Here is a 19758-nt window from a genome sequence, read left to right on the forward strand (position 1 = left end):
TGCTGCGTGAGTTAGCCAATCACAGCTTTAGCTTTCTGGAGGCTTTTTTTTTTACGCTGAGGACACGGCAGCCTGTCGCAGGGCCGGAGACCAGCGCAAGGGACTTAAGACCCCACCGACTAGGTGACTATTGCTGTTTTTTTCATGTAGTTTAGCTAGGGCTTATTTTCGGGGGATGGCTTATATTTCAAGCCCTCAACCCCCTCTGAAAATCAAGGTAGGGCTTATTTTCGGAGAAACACTGTATATGAGCTATTCATAGACTCTCCAAATCATCACCTAAGATTTTGCGCACATCATGTATCTGACAGACAGCGTGGGTCTATCCACATGGGGCAGAATTTGCTATGGAGTGTCAGCAGCAGATCCACAATGCAAAACCCACATTAAGCACCATTTTGTATGGATTTTGATGTGTCTTCTGATGCAGAATTCACACCTTCATTTGGAGAGGTGGAATCCACACTGACAATCCGCTGCTATAATTGACTGACTTCCGATTTATTCCATTTTTTTTTAGTAAAAACGCAGAATTATGAAACTAATGCTTTTCAATTGTTTTCTTCACATTTGCAATGTTTTCACTCATGTGATGCTGCGATAAAAAAAAATTGCAGCATGTCCTATCTTTCTGCATTTTGCGTTTTTTTTTTTTCCCCATTGCCCATGTTTCCCTAAGGATCCTTCGTTTTATCACATTGCGACGCACAAACTTGCGATTTCTGTGCGATGTGTTTTTTTAACATTAGAAAGCCCTATTGGCTTTTGCAATAAAAAAAATTGTGTGATTTTTCAAGAAAAAGCATTGGAACGCACGATTTTTCCCCACTTTTCCTGAAAAATCCCGATTGCCCGTGTGTAACTAGCTTAAAGGGTCCATACAGCAGACATGAGCTTTGTACAGGCCTGCTAATATCACAGCAGGTCTGAGATTCTCACTTTGTGAGGCCATTTCTTAAATATTTAGCCATTACAGCCCAATGGATTTGAAACTTTGAGATGCAACTTAGATTTGTGTTTTCTATAATAACCCAAAAACAGCAAATCCACCAGTATATTATCCTCATCTGTGCAGTCCGTTTCATACAGAGCGCTGCAGTGCGGCCCGCCGCCGCTAGATGCCGCCAGCAACTATGTACTCTATCACCATAGAGAACTACGCGCGTCTATCATACTCATTCACTTCCGGTTCATTGATCGTTCCGTTTCCGGATCTGTGAGCAGTAAACTCGTCTAGAAGTCCTAAACTGTTGTGTGGGGGAAGACATTAGAGGCTGCACCGGCCGGTGGTGACTGTAGACAGGCCGTACAGTATATAATCTGTGTAACAGACAGCTGTGGGGTAAGGGAGACGGGCAGTGTATATATAGGCAGGTGTTGAATGGCGATCTAGCTGCCCACTCCATACATATCCTGTTTAACCCCCATTTAAGGAATAAATGGGGATAGTAGGGTTAACTCTCATGTACCACCATAGTTACCTGTATACTGTAGGAGACAAGAACTAGCCCCCTCCCATGTGTTCGCGGGGGCTTATAGGATTATTACTACGTGTAGGTTTGTAAATGTAGCTGTTGGGGGGTTTATGAAAGGGAGGAGAGTAAATGTAATGACGTAACCATAGGGCGAATGGAAAGATAGGGGGCGACAGTGAGTAGAGAATAAATACTGAACTTTAGATTCACTTTGGACCTGAGTGTGAGCTATACATATACATATCTGAGGTATGAGAAGGCAACACCCCGGAGGAGACCGCCGCCGCGCCGACATCCGTGGGGCTCTTATGTACCTTCAGCTGGACTTTTTTAGACTTTGATTTGTCTCATTGCCATGGGAAGGAAAAAGAAGACGCTGCACGACTATGCGGCGGAGTTCACGGATTTGGCGGTGAGGAGACACGTCATTGAACACGATGACACGGGGGAGACCTCGGTGGTGGAGACTCTGTACTGTAAGTCCTGTGAGCTGCCCATGCGGGTGAGACGGGACCGCATTCTAGAGCACTTGGCGTCAGGAAGGCACTATAGGAACCGGAGGCTGATCAAACAGGACTGGAACCGAGCCCCTGTGCTGGTGTAAGTATAGAATGGCGTCCAGTCGTCGTCTACAAACATGGATACTTTACAACTATGGAAAAACTTGTTTAAAGAGTAACTGCACTTTTCACAAACTTCTGACTTGTCAAAAGTTTTGATCAGTGGGGGTCCTGCTGCTGAGACCCCCCCTCCCCCCCCCGATCACTTGAATGAGGGGGCTGCATTGTTCCCTTTTGACCAAGTTCCTTACTTTTCGGCTCACCTGGCAGTTGAAGATGGATGCATAGGGGTGTATTGAAAGCTTCTATAGATCTCTATGCGGCCGTCTTCAGCTATTGAGAGGAGCCAAAAAGCAACGTAGACAGCTAAAGGGGCATAAGCGCTCCTAGTGATCAGTGGGGGTCTCAGCAGTGGGACCCCAAGTGGTCAAAACTTTTGATGTGTCTCAAAAGTGCACTTACTCTTTAACTTCACTATTGCTTCGTGTGGCGCAGAGTGTTAAGGCAGCAGAAATGCAGTGGTAAGCTCTCGCTCACAACCTGAAGGTTATGGGTCCAATCCCCACATGGTTCACGTAGCTGGCTCAAGCGCTATGTAATACAAATAAAGAGTATTATTACTTTACTGGCAGATACATGCCCCCCTTATATATATAGCGCTAATGCAAGCTGCCTAGGATTTAACAAAATCATTAGAATTTCAAATGCAGCTTTGGAAGTCAATGGAGTATGAGAGGCAGTGTAAGGCCGCCTGCAGACGGGCGGGATTTCCGCGGAATTTCCACCCTTGGAAGCTGCCATAAGATTGCATTAGCAAAAGCAATCCTAGGCAGACGGCAGCGGTTTGCCCGCACGAAATCTCGCGCGGCAAGCAAACCGCAGCAAGTTCTATTTCTCTGTGGGGCTCGCAGAGCCCCGCACAGAAACATCAGTGCCCGCCCTCCGGCTCCAGTCTGCGCATGCGCCGGCTGCCCGGCAAGTTGGCACATCAAACAGCCGGAGATGCGGGTGAGTACGCGCTGCTCTCTGCAGGCGCTCGGGTCGGGTCCCGCGGCGAGAATACTCGCAGCCAGATCCGACCCGCCCGTCTGCAGGCGGCCTAACTTGGTACAGGTCAGAGTATATACAAAGCATTATTTGCATGTATTGTTCTGGCTTCTGCCATATCAAGACTTTGTATTTTGGATAAAGATGTGTATAAAGCCCAGGAAACCTAATTTTATCTTGCCTTTTCATAGAACGACAGGAGGTGCCGACCATGTTGAAGACTTCCCACTGCCTCTGGACTCCTCTCTTCATCCTCAGCCTTCCTATATATTGCAGACCAACTCGATCAGCAATACCATCAATACTGGTAATCCGGTGCCCTCACCTCCACAGCATCGTTATCATCAGTCCTCGCTTCCTGGTCACCCAAACATCAGCTCCACCACTAACATCATGTCTGGAAGAGAAGATCCAGCACCATCTACCTCCTCCTCACTGCTATCATCATTCGGAACCATCCACATACAGAACCCATCCATGTCTTCCAAGCACACCAACCAAAGGCATATTATCCCAGATGCTTCCAACAGCATTGTCCTGGGAGGACTTTACAGTAGAGACTGTTCTCGGGAGAGTAGCATTGGCTTGGCTATCATAGGGGTGAGCCATGGCAGCCAGGCTTTGCTTCAGAGCATAGCAGAAGAAAATGGCTGCTACCTGTACTATGTTGTGGAAAATCAACGTTTGGCAGTGGAAACAGCTTTTAGTGAAGGACTCTTGTCTAAGACAAGAGTGTTGCAGGAGCAGGATGTAAACATTGCCCTTAGTGACCAAAGGTGAGTTTGTACCCTGTGCTTTAAGGCTAAACTCATTTTTTGCAAATAGCTTGGGATGGACAATTTGGCCAAAAACAAAAATCCCACTTTTATTTTTCAATCTCCTCAATTTTTGATTTTCATCCTAATTTTCTTTTTTTCAGTTTTCGTTGCTAAACAAGAAAATAATACCAGTATACTCTTTTTATACAGAAGGAAATTCCCAACAGAGCAATTCCTTAATATTTACTGATTATCAGAATTGAAAGGGCATTTCTAATAGTCAGTACTTATCAAGACACTGCTGTATATGCGATTCCCTCATGTAAAAGACTGGCGTATGAACTTTAGCAATATATACATGTAAGCTGGGGTTCCACAGCCCCCAGTCGTCTCAATCTCCCCATGTACTGTGCACACACCCACTCACAGCCTGCATATACTGTCCTCTCTCCGGTCACCACAGTCCTGCTCCCTGGCATGCTGCATGCCCCACTTACCGCCAATTAGCCTCATCCATAGGGGGCAGGGCTAGTCTCAATTTCATGATTTTAACAAAAGTTAGAATTATGCCTCTGATTAATTGCCCAGCCTTACTTTAGGATAACCTGGATAATGGATATCCCTGTATGTTTTTCACACTCCTATGCAAATCGCATGCCATGAAGCGCAATTTGTTTTTTTTATGCTGTCATAGAAAATGGGCGATTACAAAGAGAATAGTATAAAAATAGGACGTGACAATTTTTCAACCTTGGACTATCAGTTTGAGGGAAGAATCGCTTGTTTGAATTGGGCTATTTAAGTGAGTTTTGTCTGTCTCGGAATTAGCCAGAACTCCCTGAAATCATCTGTGTGAATATAGCCTAAAAGCTGCATTTAATTGTAACATAGCTCCAATTCCCTGCTTCCTTTCACAGAGCTTTAGAATAAACTTTTGTCCACCTGTATGTCTATATGCTCCCCCTGGTGGTGGCTGCAGGCAGCCAGAATGTAGTTATGCCGCTATTACTGTAGCTGCTCGCCGTATGTCTGCTTTATACCTTGGTGTCATCTCTTTGATGTTCTTCTTTGCAGAGTGTCTGGAGTGGTCATATGTTCTCCACCAGAACTTGCAGCTGCCATGACCCTGGAGACATTGAAGGCTGGTAAGTGGTCAGTGTGGTTGTCATCTCATTATTGACTGTGTATTGAGTCTTTACAATGTCTGCGATTTCTCTAGCTGTTGTAAAACAAGGCGTGTCCTTCACAACCACCGTTTGCATTTGAGGCATGTCTGGTAAATTTAGCAAACTTTGGCTGATTTAATTTGTAAGCAGATGGCAATCTATTATACATGTGTTGTCATTTATGTTCTCGTCATGAGATGGTACCACAGCAGCAACTCAGCCTGGTTCTATGTTCTTTAGGCTGCATTCCCACGAACGTATATCGGCTTGGTTTTCACGCCGAGCTGATATACGTCGTCCTCATCTGCAGGGGGGGGGGGGAGGATGGAAGAGCCAGGAGCAGGAACTGAGCTCCTGCCCCCTCTCTGCCTCCTCTCCACCTCTCTGCACTATTTGCAATGGGGAGAGGCGGAACGGGGGTGGGACTAATTCTTGAAACTTAGCCCCGCCCTGTCCCACTTCCTTTCATTGCAAATAGTGCAGAGGGGCGGAGAGGAGGCAGAGAGGGGGCGGGAGCTCAGTTCCTGCTCCAGGCTCTTCCATTCCCCCCCCCCCCCCCCCCCCTGCAGATGAGGACGGCGTATATCGGCTCGGCATGAAAACTGAGCCGATATATGTTTGTGTGAATGCAGCCTCTGTCACATCTATGGAGCAATGGATCAGGATCACAGTGTCGCCTCATGTCACACATCGTCTGCACGGATCAGCTATGTCATTAAAACCGCTCACCTAATATTGTGTAGGTCTCTAGTGCTACCAGACAGCTCTGAGCCAATGAGGGGTAGACACCACAAGACCTCTAATGGTGTCCTTTGATATCTGACATCGAGACATTGGCTGCAATTCACACTTGGATGTCCATATGATGTAAAATGAAACCTAATTTATTAGACTGGGCCACAGTCTACCATCTTTGCATCAAACACCCCATAAGGCCTGTCTTTTTGTAGGTGCCCTGACTGAGTTTTTTAGCCATTACAGTTTGGCCCTTGTTGGTCATTCAGGTCCTTCCCCTTCCTCATTTTTCCTGCTTTTAACACCTCAACTGCAAGAACTGACTGATCACTTGCTGCCTAATATGTTTCCACTTTGATGTCTGCCCCGGATGATCAGTGTTATTAACGTCACCTGTCACTGGTTTAAAAGGGGTTATCCAGGCAGTGCCCTCCAGGATATGCCGGGGTTGGAGCAGAAGCACTGCTCCGATCCCAGCGTCGCGGTGGGCACTCGCAATTGTAGGCGCAGATCTCATTGAAATTAATGGGAGCTGCGCTTGTAATTGCAGCCTGGGGTCCCATTGACTTCACTGAGTGCCAGCTGCTTCACAGGGGGCGTAGCAGTGCTTCCAGTCAACCCCGCTGCATCCAGGCGGGTGCTGCCTGGATAACCCTAGTGTTATGGCTGATCGGTGTATAATATATAACACTCAGTCTGTTACATAATAATGTGCTGCTGGTTATATAACACTTTTTAGTAACTTATTTGTTTCTATTGTGGAATCTGAATGCAAAATGAATTGACAAATATTTGCCCAGATCTGTGTGTTTCTTTGAAGGGAAGGCCGTGCTGTGTGAGAAGCTTCTGAGTACGAGCCGGCAGACGGTGGAAGCATGCTTTGATGAGGCTGACAGGCAGGGGAAACCTCTTGTGTGCGGCTTCTACAAGTAAGTGCATGATCTAATGATGTGAAAAGCCGTAGTGCAGTTGGTATTAATATGTGATTGTTGGGGATCTGATCGATGGGACCCCCCAGATCATGACAGTCGTGAATGGGGCTTTGCTGCAGTCGTCCACTCGGTCGTCTTACCTGCAGTTACCAAGAGAAGCGATTTATTCATTGTCATTTTAAATGCTGATCTCAAGTTTTTTGGATTAACTGTGGCTCTCAAGCTGTTGGGAGACTGCATCTCCTAAGAAGCCCTAAGCCTGGCTTCCCACACAGCGGAATCCCGGCGGAAATCTCGCTGTTTGGCCGCAGCGAAAAACCGCGAGACTTCTGCTGCGAGAAGCGCTGCTTCAAAACCCGCGGCACTTGGCCGCAGGTTTTGAAGCGGCCTAGCCGCTCGCTCTTCCGCTGCAGCCATAGAGGAGAGCGTGGCCACAGCGGAGGAAGAAAAAGAATGAGCATGCTGCGGCCGGCTAATCCGCGCCGCAGTGTCGGCTTTGCCGCGGCGGATTTGCCGTCCTGTGTGGACGAGATTTCTGAGAAATCTCATCCACATGGCTGGCTAATCCCGGGATTAGTGGCCACAGGTGGATTTGCCGCGGTGAAATTCCGGGAGGAATTTCTGCGGCAAATCTGCCTCGTGTGAACCCAGCCTTACAGCACAGTCTCCCATCAGTTGGAGAGAGACGGTTTGGAAACCACATTTTTAATGTCTTAAGGTTTTTGTTGTCTCCACAGACGCTTTGACCCTGCCTTGAAATACCTATTTAGAAAGGTTCAGCAGAAAAATGCTCTGGGCCGAATACAAAAACTATCTAGCGTCAGCCGCACATTCCCCTGCTCTTCTGTCAGCAAGATCAAGACATCAGGTAAAGTTACTGTGGCAGCTGAGTGATGGTATGAACAGAACCTAGTCAGTGCATATATCTGTAGTGCCCCTCTTTGGCACTGTACACTTCTACAGCTCTGTACAAAATTGGATGCATCAATGCCAGTTTTTTTTTTTCTGTGACCAATCCGAAAATACGGGTGAAAATGGATAGAGTTTCAGATTCACACTTTGTGCTTTTTGGGCCTAGTTTTCTCCAATCTCTCTTAACTGCATATCGTTTTAATTTTTTTATTTTCATCTTTCCATCCTCACTTTCAAATATCATAACTTTTTTGGCGACATAACAACATTGTTTTTTGAAGGACCAGTTGGTTTTTTTTTTCAATGGTGCCATTTAGTATTCAATATAATGTATTGGAAATCCTTAAAAAAATTACTAAGCACGTGGTTTTACCATTTCTTTTTTTTGGGGGGGGTGGGGGCGGTGGTATCTTTACTTTGTAGGTCAGTACGATTATGGCGATACAAAATACCCTTTTTTGAAAAAAGACATAAAAAATTGTCCTTATCTTTTGACCACCCCCCCCCCCCCCCACCCCGCCTGCATAACTTTTTTTTATTGTCCCATTGATGGAGCTGTAAGGGATCTTTTTTGGGGGGGGCAACCTGTAGTTTTTCCTGGAGATGGAGTGACTAAAAATATAATGCTGAATATTTTTTTTCTGACTGCATTCACCTTTCTGGAGTAATAATGTAATCTTGTAATAAATTTAACTTTTATACAAGCAACAATACCATTGTTTTTATTTTTTGATGTGGCGACTGGAAAAAGTTTTTTTCTTAACTTTGAATTTTTTTTTTTATTTACTAATTGATAATAGTTTATGAATCTTACTCTTTTTTTAGTCCCCATAGGGGACTTGAACTAATGATTGTCTGATTACATGTTCCATATACTGTAATATTTCAGTATTGCATTATATTGTACATTTACAGACATTTTATTAAACCCTGCCTGAGGCAAAATTACATGGCAGCCCAGGGATCCTTCATAAGGCCCCAGCCTGTCGTGGCAAACAAACGTCATCCGCCAATCTTGTGGATCAATATGTAATATTTAGCATTACTATCCTTAACACAAATTAATGTAAATACTGTGGTAAACCTTCAGTGCTGGCAGAATTGGATTAATTGATGTTATGCCTAATGAATTGAGATGCATAGCTGATTGACAGACCACCTAAATGAACTCTAGCTGATCTGACTGTAGCATCATCTAGTGTGAACTTGGGCATAATGAATTGGAATGGTCCTTCTATTTAAACTAGATTATACTAAACCTGGTGAAGTGCCTGGTACATGTTATATCCAAGCTAGAGGCAGTACAACAGGGTACTAGAGCCTCCATCCCTGTCTGTATCACATCTTGTATCCGAGCTAGAGGCAGTACAGCAGGGTACTAGAGCCTCCATCCCTGTCTGTATCACATCTTGTATACAAGCCAGAGGCGGTACAACAGGGTACTAGAGCCTCTCTCAAGGGGTCAGTTTTCTGCAGTAAATGATCCTTTTGCTCTGATATTGTAATCACTTATATGAGCGTTACAATCACACAGAGAATGTTTCATTCGATTCCAACAACTCCTTCTAGGGGCTTTTTTGACAATGAGTGTATTACCACCAGTTACAGAGGAAAACTACCCTAATGAGTAATGTCATTTGCCACAGTCAAGACTATGCTGGGTCCAGTTAGACCCAGCTGATCTGTCACTTGTCTCAGCCATCATGTGATCGCTTGGACCAGTGGCAGCAGTGGCGGTGTTGCTGCTTCCATTGTATATATAATAACTCATTGAGCACTGTGTATACAGAGAGTGAGGCATTCAGAAACATTGTTGAATACCTCACTGCGGAGCGATGGGCGACCATGTGAAGAGTATTAGTGCATCCCCCACTGTATGTATCCGTTGTGGGACATATCATTTGCTGTAAGCCTGACACCCATCTCATGTCTCTAGTAATGTGAATGAAACAATAATCTGTGATTTGTTCTCTAACAGGAGGTATTTTCTATAACTCGGCATTACATGATATAGACATAGCCCTCTGGTTGCTGGGCGTTAGCCTGCCGAACACGGTGTTCTCTCTTGGACATGCTTTCTGTTCAGGTATGTGTCAATACAGTCACACAATCAATGTATATAGATTTTATTTTTTCCACTTTAGCAAACGCATGGATGCTAGAAACAGACATTTCGGCTTTTCCTTGTCATATTACCCCACGATGGGGCGGTGACAGTATTTTTCATAAATAGAAGAGCACATCTTATCTTATGTCTCCCCCCATTATCCGTAAAGGAATGAGCTATGCAGATACCTACTGCTTAAGGAACACCTCAGCCTGGCTTCACGGGAAGGAATTGCCGTGGAATGTCCACACGGCAATTCCACTCACGGCGCCTAATCCCGGGATTAACCAACAAAGTGGACTAAATTTTGGTCCAGAAATCTTGTCCACACGCAGTGGCCAAGCTGCGCGGAAACTGACACGTGGTTCGGAAAACAGAGACGCTTCATAGCAATTCTTTTCATTTCTGCAGCAACCTCTCTCTTCTCTATGGGGAGAGATGGCTGCAGCGGAAATGCAGGTTGGCGAAGCCACTTCAAAACTCGCAGCTGTCGGTTTTGAAACTGTGTTTAACCTGCGGAAATCTTGTGTTTTTTTTAGTGTGGTCATTCTGCAAGATTGCCGTCCCGTGTGACCGCAGCCTCACTGTGTGCTGATAAGTTCGATAATGTTTCTGATGTAACAGGGTAGACATTTCTGCAACTGAAAAAACTTTTGTGCATGTGAACAAGGTTGTTTCTGCAGCATATGCAGGGACTTTTAGAAACCTTATTCAGATATACAGGGGGTGGACAAAAATATAGAAATACTGTGTGAAATGCATGAGATTTTAATCATTCGCACTGAGCTTCCCTTTTGACTTTGCGTGGCTGAGAGCTTTCCCACCAAATTTGTTTTTACTTCACCTCTTGCTCTGCTCTAGGTGGTATTGGGAGCCAGCTGGTAACAGCAGTTAAGTCACACAAACACCTGACCAATGGAACCTTGTTGCTCGGGTAGATGTTCACATCTGTGTCATATTACCTCTATTTAAGTTACATGGGATTACAAATCCTATTTCAATAAGACACCTAGAGACTGATTTTTAAGGCATTTTGTACAGTGTTTCCATATTATTGTCCACCCCCTGTATGTCCACTGTTCAGCCATAACCATTAAAGCCATTGAAAGGTGAAGTGAATAACACTTATTTTCTCCTGAGAATGGCACCTCTCAAGGGCTGGGATATATTAAACAACAAATGAATAGTTACTTATTGAAGTTGATGCCCTGAAAGCTGAAAAAATGGGTGTGTAAGTATATGTGCGCCAACTTATTCCGCAGCGCTTTCAGGTAATTATTACTTATAACCCCCCGAGCATCTATGGGGGGTGCTGAGAAAGCAATTGCAATCCATGGATGTCCCACCTTGAATCTTGCAGGACTTAAAGAGGTTGTGTTACGACATGTTTTACCAAGTCATCTCTCTCCGGTAATCCTATAGGAATAAATGGAGTGGTGGCCACCACTACTATACAGTTCGGGATGAGCCATGGCTGGGCTTTCTGCAGGTAAAGCCTGTTGTGATACAACTCTTTTAAAGGATCTGCTGCTGACCTCTTGGGGCCAGACACCACAGGAAGCCACCAAAGGTCTTGGAGGGTCCATGCCTAAGTTAAGAGTTGTTTTGGCAGCAGAAGGAGACCTAAAAAATATTAGGCAAGTGATTTTAATAATATGACTGATCTGTGTATGAAGTTCCTGCAACAAATCTGCCATGTGTGAGCATACCTACAGAGCTGAGCCTCATCATTGGGTCTATCAGAAGTGATACTGGAAAGTACTGATTGCTCATTTTAAAGTTTTACAATAATATGAAAATTGCTTTCTGCCCCAGACATGACTACTTTGAAGGACATGGACATGGTCAACATCAGCATGAAGTTTCCTAGTGGAGCTATTGTGAACCTGGACGTCAGTCAGCACTGCACCAAATCCTGCGATCAGAGATTAGAGGTAATACCACCTAATGATTGGTGCATTGAGTACATGGCAGAATTGGCACAAATAAAGCAGCTCTGCCAACACAGTATGTCTTCAGATTCAGTCTTTATTGATTCATGGAGGACAAGTGGAGCACTTTATATAGTGACCTCTGACCATCAGAGTGCTGAAATAGTTTCCAGAAATAGTGAATGAACCCAACATGTCTTACAAAAACTTTATGCTAATGCTGAAAGAACATTTCTCATGCACGTGAAGCGACCCCTCCAGTCCTGGATAAGCTAACGTGGTTGCACCACCTCTCTGACTTCTTGATCTGCACACTGTGCTTTGGTAGGGGTTGTGGTAGTCTGAAGAAGCAACATGCTACTCTGATTGGCCAGTGCCACTCATTGGCACTGGCCAATCGGAGCAATGAGCAAGTCTTAAACTACCAGTCCACCGTATGTGTTAGTAGTCGGAGAAGTCATGCGGCCATCTTGGTTTGTCTGGAAGCAGAAGGTCGTTTTGGGGTGCGTTAACATGGAGCAGAGTTGGTGTAGAAAACCTGCACTAAAATCTGTGGCAAAACCCACACCATTGGTACGGATTTTGTTGTAGATTCTCAGCAGACTTTCCCACCCCTTCAATTAAAAAACGGTGAACTCTGCAAAACTGCATCAAATAGTGCAAATTTTGACATAGATTTTAGTGCGGATCTGCACCAAAATCATTAGCGCTAAATATTTGCCACGTGTGAACACACCCCTAAGAAAGACAAAGCAAAACACCGTTATATGTTGTATATGAATCCTTGGGTCATCATGTTAAAAAAAAAAAAAAAAGACAATTCTTTGTCATACAGCTTTCCCAGAAACCTATATGATTATTAAAATTCCCATAGGAATCAATACCCAGCTTTCCCAGGCTCCTGAGCAGTAACTCTGCCTAGTTAACTGGACACATTCGCCATTCAGGAGTTTTAGAAAGCGTGGTGACAATTCCTTTTGCAATTGCACTTGCAGCCATACAGGTTGTCATCCAGGATCCCAGAAACAGATGTAACCAAGGAACAGATAATTAGGATGCTTAGTTGTTCATTGCAACCCTTTACAATTTAAAGGGGTTGTCTCGCGCCGAAATGGTTTTGTTTTGTTTTTCCATAGGCCCCCCCCCCCCCCCCCGTTCGGTGCAGGACAACCCCAAAGGATGTGTTAAAAAAAAAAAAAAATTTATTACTTACCCGAATCCCCACTCTGCGACTTCTTCCTTCTTCTTCCTTCACCAAGATGGCCGCCGGGATCTTCACCCACGATGCACCGCGGGTCTTTTCCCATGGTGCACCGTGGGCTCTGTGCGGTCCATTGCCGATTCCAGCCTCCTGATTGGCTGGAATCGGCACACGTGATGGGGCGGAGCTACGAGGACCAGCTCTCCGGCACGAGCGGCCCCATTCACCAGGAAGAAGACCGCACAGCGCAAGCGCGTCTAAAAACGCCAGAAGAAAGCGAAATTAGACGGAGCCATGGAGACGGGGACGCTAGCAACGGAGCAGGTAAGTGAATAACTTCTGTATGGCTCATATTTAATGCACGATGTACATTACAAAGTGCATTAATATGGCCATACAGAAGTGTATAACCCCACTTGCTGCCGCGAGACAACCCCTTTAAGCTACTGGATGGTAATGGTCACCTGACCCAGATGCTTAATGACTGCGTCCAGAGCCCTGGTCATCAACATGTTAGGCATGGGTGACATCACTGATCTCTGCCACCTTCTTCCTTCTAGTTATACGGCTTACAAGGATCGTTGCGTTTGGACAATCAGAATCCGCTGTGCATTATAGAGAATGGCTCATCTTTCCCGACGCCCTCTCAAACACACAACGAAAGATACAGAGAAGCCTACAAAGATCTCTTCCGACATTTTATACGTACCATCAAAGGTCAGTGGGGACTCCCTTTATGTGTGAGGCTCTTATCTGTGCTTGATACAACTGATCACCTTTAATATGCTCATTGGCCAACAAAGAATTCTACACCAGTTATTACTTCTACACTATTACTACTTTAGATGAAGCTCCTCTACTGCTGGCTCAACCTACAGGCCAGACAGCCCTTCTGAAGTATATGATACACGTTACATAGCTGTCACCTACCTATCCCTCCCCCCCCCCCCCCCCCATATACATGCATGCTGAGTTTGGCCTAATGTGCATGCATTGTGAATGTAGAGAGGGAACCGCTGCTGGATTGCTTTGTCGCTGACTTCTCTCCTTCGCACCAGATAAGATGAAATCTCTCCCTCGACAGCTGCTGTTGGTGGAGAGTTGGGAGACCCACTGAAATCGATGGGTTTGACTGATATATACTTTACCGTTTCCAATCCAATTTGTATCCTGGTTTTTCTAGGGAGCTTACTCTTTTTCTGCCGTTCTACAACGGCGCTATATGCTGGCTAAAGCCAGTACTGCATGAGTTGACACATTGGATAGGCTCCGTCAGCAGAGAGGCTGGCAATATACAGTAAGAGAACCTGGACGGACGTCTTCCAACATCTGAGCTGTACAGCCTTAAATCATAATGTCTTTAGACGTCAGACAGTGGATTGGAAAGGGTTAATATATATGGCCAGCTTCACATCAGAGAAAATCTATTCTGTGTTTTCAGCTATTTCAAATAGGTGAGCGTCTGACAGTAGTGTAGTAAGTCCCTGCACCCCACGATCACTGCCTTATGTGACGTATCTACTGTGCTGCACACACAATTTTCCAGTTTACACATATAATTTGCATATTTTATATCATGCGTTACAGCCTGTATTATACTCCATTACTACTTATAAAATACTGCAGGCTTCAGAGCTGAATTCTCCCAAAATCCCCTGTTTATTTGGTGTCCATATAGAGCTTTCTCTAAGAGTTTATATTCTGGAAACTGATCTTCACATCAGACTTGTTACAGTCATAACGCAACACAATTGTGAATTCAGTTCTGGATTATATCTCAGGATTGGGATAGGATATGTAATGTATGTAGACAGTGACTCCACCAGCGGAACAGTGAGTGCTGCCCTGGAGGGTAATACACAATGTAACTCAGTCTCAGTAAGGATAAGTAATGTAATGTATGTACACAGTGACTCCACCAGCAGAACAGTGAGTGCAGCTCTGGAGTATAATGCAGGATGTAACTCAGGATCAGTACAGGATAAGTAATGTATGTACACAGTGACTTCACCAGCAGAACAGTGAGTGCAGCTCTGGAGTATATATTATACAGGATGTAACTCGGCCTGTTATGTATTTGACTGCACAACAGAATAGGTCTAAATACACTTGTGTCAAGCAGTACAGCTCCTCAAGGGTATGGTTACCCTTCATCAGGCTAATAGACCACAGAGTATGAGAGAACGAGGTCTGGCCAAGGCTCAGAACTGCCAGAGGAAAGCCTGGGTATGGGAAGTCCAAGTGCATACCAGCAGAATAATGTGTGCAGCTGTGGCATATAACACAGGATGTTACTCGGAATCCGTACAAGAGAAGTCATGTACACAGGTGCTTTCACATGTAGTCCAATTGGTGTAGAATAAAAACAAATGAATTGTCCTGTATCAGTTATGACCACAGACCCTTCCAGTTATCACAATACCGAGCACATTTTGGTCAAAATATGTAAGCCCATCTGCCACGTCAAGGTGACCTTATGTAGATGGGTCCCTACGCTGACAGACTCGCCCCCACAAATGCTACAGCAACATTCAGTCTGCGCTTCCTACACTTTGCTCGTACTGTATTGTTGCAGCCATGGTGTATGTTCAACTGCAGATTTCATTAATTTGTAAGACGTGCTGACCATTTTAATTGCATTTGCAGTTGTCACAATAATGTACCCACAGTGAAGGTTACAGAACTCGATGTGCTTTTATTTTGCAGGTATATCACATCCAGTTATTACCAAAGGGCAGTATGTCTGCGCACTCCAGGTGGCAGCAGCCGCGGAGCAGTCCTGTCAAAGCGGCTCTGCTGTAGACTTGGCTAATGAAGCCGTGGATGTATCCATTATCAAGACTGAGGTTATATGATGCTGGAGCCACTGCCCCAAGGTTTACTTCCAGGGGCAGAACGTCGGCTTAACGCTCATCATACTTTCCCCCATGTATTGCGGTTCTTCCCGTGTGATCTCTAGAAATGCTAACTTGCACTTGACTTTCTATGTGTAACTGCCTTGATAGTCATGGCCTTCCTGTTCTTTCTTATGTAATCTTCCATTTTGCTTTTCTTCATGAGGGTGATCGTTGTCTGCTGGAACCATAAAAAGTGAAACAAAGAAATTCATGTATGATGTGGACATGCTCACCTGTCGTACATCGGAGGTGGCCATTTTGGAAAGTGATTGAATAGTTAACTACAGACTTCAGAGGCTTGGGGCACCACATGTGAATCAGGGGCCCATCGTATGGAAATGCTGTTACTAGCTAACACATGAACACTTTCCTCTCATCTTGCTTAGCACAGGTATTTTCTTCTAGGTCCAAGGTGGTAAAACAGGTTGGATGATGTCTTGCACCTAGATGAAATGTTTGCTGCTCCTGTTGAAGGTGCATTACATGGGTCCTGCATCTCGAGCCTAAAGCACAATGTATGCCTTAGGCCTCACGCACACGGTCAGGTCGGATTCTGCATGCGGAATCCGACGCTGGCAGCAGCAGTGTCCGCACGTCCCTGCTCTTCTTTTCTTTAATCTGTACTACGGAGGGTCTGCTCGGCACGCCGTCGGACATGCGCAGTACGAATTTTTTAAAAACTCCTGTTTTTCCGCAATGACGATTGCGGAAGGGCCGTGGATCGGACGGCTTCCATTGACTTTAAAGGGGTTGTCCCGAGGCAGCAAGTGGGTCTATACACTTCTGCATGGCCATAATAATGCACTTTGTAATGTACATTGTGCATTAATTATGAGCCATACAGAAGTTATAAAAAGTTTTATACTTACCTGCTCCGTTGCTAGCGTCCTCGTCTCCATGGTGCCGACTAATTTTCGCCCTCCGATGGCCAAATTAGCCGCGCTTGCGCAGTCCGGGTCTTCTCCTCTTCTCTATGGGGCTCCGTGTAGCTCCGTGTAGCTCCGCCCCGTCACGTGCCGATTCCAGCCAATCAGGAGGCTGGAATCGGCAATGGACCGCACAGAAGCCCTGCGGTCCATGAAGACAGAGGATCCCGGCGGCCATCTTCAGCAGGTGAGTATGAAGACGCCGGACCGCCGGGATTCAGGTAAGCGCTGTGCGGGTGGTTTTTTTAACCCCTGCATCGGAGTTGTCTCGCGCCGAACGGGGGGGGGGTTTAAAAAAAAAAAAAACCCGTTTCGGCGCGGGACATCTCCTTTAATGCGTGGAATCCGTGCAAAAATGGAGCATGCTTAGATTTTTCCTCCGTGAGCAGAAACCGCGATTGGTTTCCAACCATGTACATGAAAAATCACTTTTCCATAGCATGATATGGGCGGTATTGCTGCAGAATCCAGAGGCGGAAGCCTGCTTTGGATTCCGCAATGCAAATCTGCCAATGTGCGTGAGGCCTTACACAAGGTCTGCATAGTGAAACATGGAGGGTATATGACATGAGTGCTTCCCCTTAAAGTAATAGTTCACCCTTTAACACTATTTTTATTTAAATGGGTCCAAAAGTTTGTGCTAAGTTCTCCTGCATAGACATATTTAACTAACACCATTTGAGAGGCTGCAGTTACTACTAGAGGTTGTTTAGGAGCCTATTGCATACTGTTGTATTATTTAGTTTAAGGGAACCTGTCAGGTCCCTTGATAGCAGCATATTGTGTAGTGACAGTGGTCTGTCACTTAGGAGTCAATGTGAAGTCACTTTTGAGTATTTTCGTGCTAAACTTTGCAGCATGTGGCCAGTAACTCAACAAGGAGTGCAATGATGTGCATGGTTACATGCATTCACCTCACCCATCAGTTGCTGATTGACAGGATTCTCTCTATATAGAGTAATACAGAGGAACCTGTTAAGTGACAGACCACTTAAATTAGCGTATCTGTCACTACACTATGCTGTCTGAGGGCTTGTTTTTTGTGGGACAGGTGCTATTTTTCAATGGTGCTATATAATGTACTGAAAAACTTTTCAAAAATTCTAAATGCAGTGAAATAGGGAAAAAAATTCAGTCATCTTTTGATGTGGTGCGTCTTGTTTCTACGGCGCACAAACTGCAACAAAAGTGACCTGATTACTTTTTTCTATATGTCAGTACGATTATCAAGATACAAAATTTATATGCTTTCATTCTGCCATGATAGCCCTGGGGCTTCTCAGTAGGACCCTGGCTGCCATGACAACTGCACAGCAACCCATGATCTCATCTCAGGGGGCCGTACGGGATCCCCGAATATTGGTTGGGGCATTTAAAGGGTAACGGCTTCAATGAGCAGCATGGCTTATCAGAGCTGTTTCAGGTGGGTGTTGGCTGTAAGAAGCTGCCGACACCCGCATTGTATGGAATATGGTCAACCCTTGATCCCTCTCCATACCTACAGGACGTAACTGTATTTTCTGTAGTGTTGAGGGATTAAAGCACTCTCCAGGATGAAGTCCAGGCTTCCGACTGCATGTCTCACAGCAGAAACTGGTTCCTCTTCTTCCTCCTTTCTTCTGCAGCAAGCTATGCAATCCTTGGTGGATTTTTTTTTAAATTTTGCATTAGGAAATGCATCTTCTCATTTAGTCTTTCCTCAGCATCCAACATTGATGGTCTCTTTCTCGTATTTGTGTTCCTCACATTGCCCACAAGCTGATTGATGATTTTTTTTTTTGTATGAAATATGGGTCAGCTTTTTGGCCCCTCTCCTTCGTATCTATGGAGTAAAGGAGGTAGCTCTGGTACATCCACAGTACTGATCAGCTCTGTCCGCTGTCCTCCCAAAAACTTTGTGTAGTCTAAAATAATGGTGGGTTTTTCAATTTAGACTGTCTGTTTCTTCAGATAACCAGTCACCAACTGTGTTTGCGGGTTAAAGAATGTCCTCGGCACCGTCACTGTCCTCTTGTCTTAGAATGAGAGGCATGACATTTTCTTGTCGCATTGATAGGAATATACTTGAAATTCCTGGAGATTTTTTTTCTTTTTCAGTTCACTAGGAAAATCCTTCCTAGAAGCCATAACTGTTCAGTAATGTGCATTTTATTGTCATGCAATTCCTAAGCAAGTTGAGGGCTTCTGTAGAACCTGTCGGTGAAGATGTGATGGCCTGTACCACTTGTTTGGCCTTCACTAAATGAACCACAATCCGAGACAAAAATGGCAAATCGGGCCGAATAAGTCTTTCTGTGGCGGTCTTGCCATCTTGCCATAATCGGGAATGTGCGAAAATATATAGCCTTTTTCTGAATCGCATTGGCAAATAATTTGTAGACCCCCACTCGGTAGGCTTCCTTGGATTGTCTTGACCTAAAACCTTCCTTTTGAAGACTACTGTGCCCTAATCTGTACCCACTTCCCGGGTATACAGTTCTTTACATTTCTTATTGATGCGATCTCTGATGTTCTTCTCCTGGCCTCCTCGGGTACACGCACTCCCTTGCACAGCATCAGGAGGAACTAAATGCAGCATCCAAAATATTTGTAGGAAACGGAGACTGAAGAAAACCTCCTTGAAGAATGCTATTTTGTCTAGCAAATTTGTTGGTAAAGTAGTCCACTAACTGCGGCCATGTTTAGCAGGACTCCAAAGAACGCTTTCACTTCTGGCGAAACCTCCTCCTAGGAGTGCCACATTGAGTATTTTGGTGGTGGAGTCACCTTTTGGATTTTTTCTGCTGCATACAGATTTGTAGCAGCCACAATTTCGCAAAAATTCATTGTCGAAAAACTGCTGGAAATATTCCATCTCCGCTTTTGGATGAACACTTTGTGGAAGGGTGAATCCCTGCTGTGTCGTTATGTACGGGAACTATATAAGATCATCATCACCATATTCCTTCTAGTTACCTGTAGCAGGTAGCAAATTATGGCTGCTACTTCATCACTACTTTCAGCATCACTGGAAGTATTATCACTGAAAACTGCAACATCTTCTTCATGGTCCCTTGCATCACTGAAATCTCCTTCACTATAACTCTCCTCCATAATCCACCTTTGAATATC

At 44.9% G+C, this 19758-nt stretch overlaps 1 protein-coding gene across 1 annotated transcript; it reads left to right on the forward strand.

Annotated features, from left to right (window-relative positions):
* Positions 1–1210: 1210 nt before the first annotated feature.
* LOC136632456 (myo-inositol 2-dehydrogenase-like) lies at positions 1211–16520 on the forward strand. Its single transcript, XM_066607365.1, has 9 exons — positions 1211–2075; positions 3274–3858; positions 4915–4985; positions 6562–6670; positions 7411–7541; positions 9564–9671; positions 11508–11626; positions 13385–13541; positions 15531–16520. Exons 1-9 carry the CDS (start codon positions 1831–1833, stop codon positions 15677–15679), a joined length of 1674 nt encoding a protein of 557 aa, XP_066463462.1. The 5' UTR covers positions 1211–1830; the 3' UTR covers positions 15680–16520.
* Positions 16521–19758: the final 3238 nt, after the last annotated feature.

This window comes from Eleutherodactylus coqui, chromosome 6 (assembly GCF_035609145.1).
Source record: "Eleutherodactylus coqui strain aEleCoq1 chromosome 6, aEleCoq1.hap1, whole genome shotgun sequence".
NCBI lineage: Eukaryota > Metazoa > Chordata > Amphibia > Anura > Eleutherodactylidae > Eleutherodactylus > Eleutherodactylus coqui.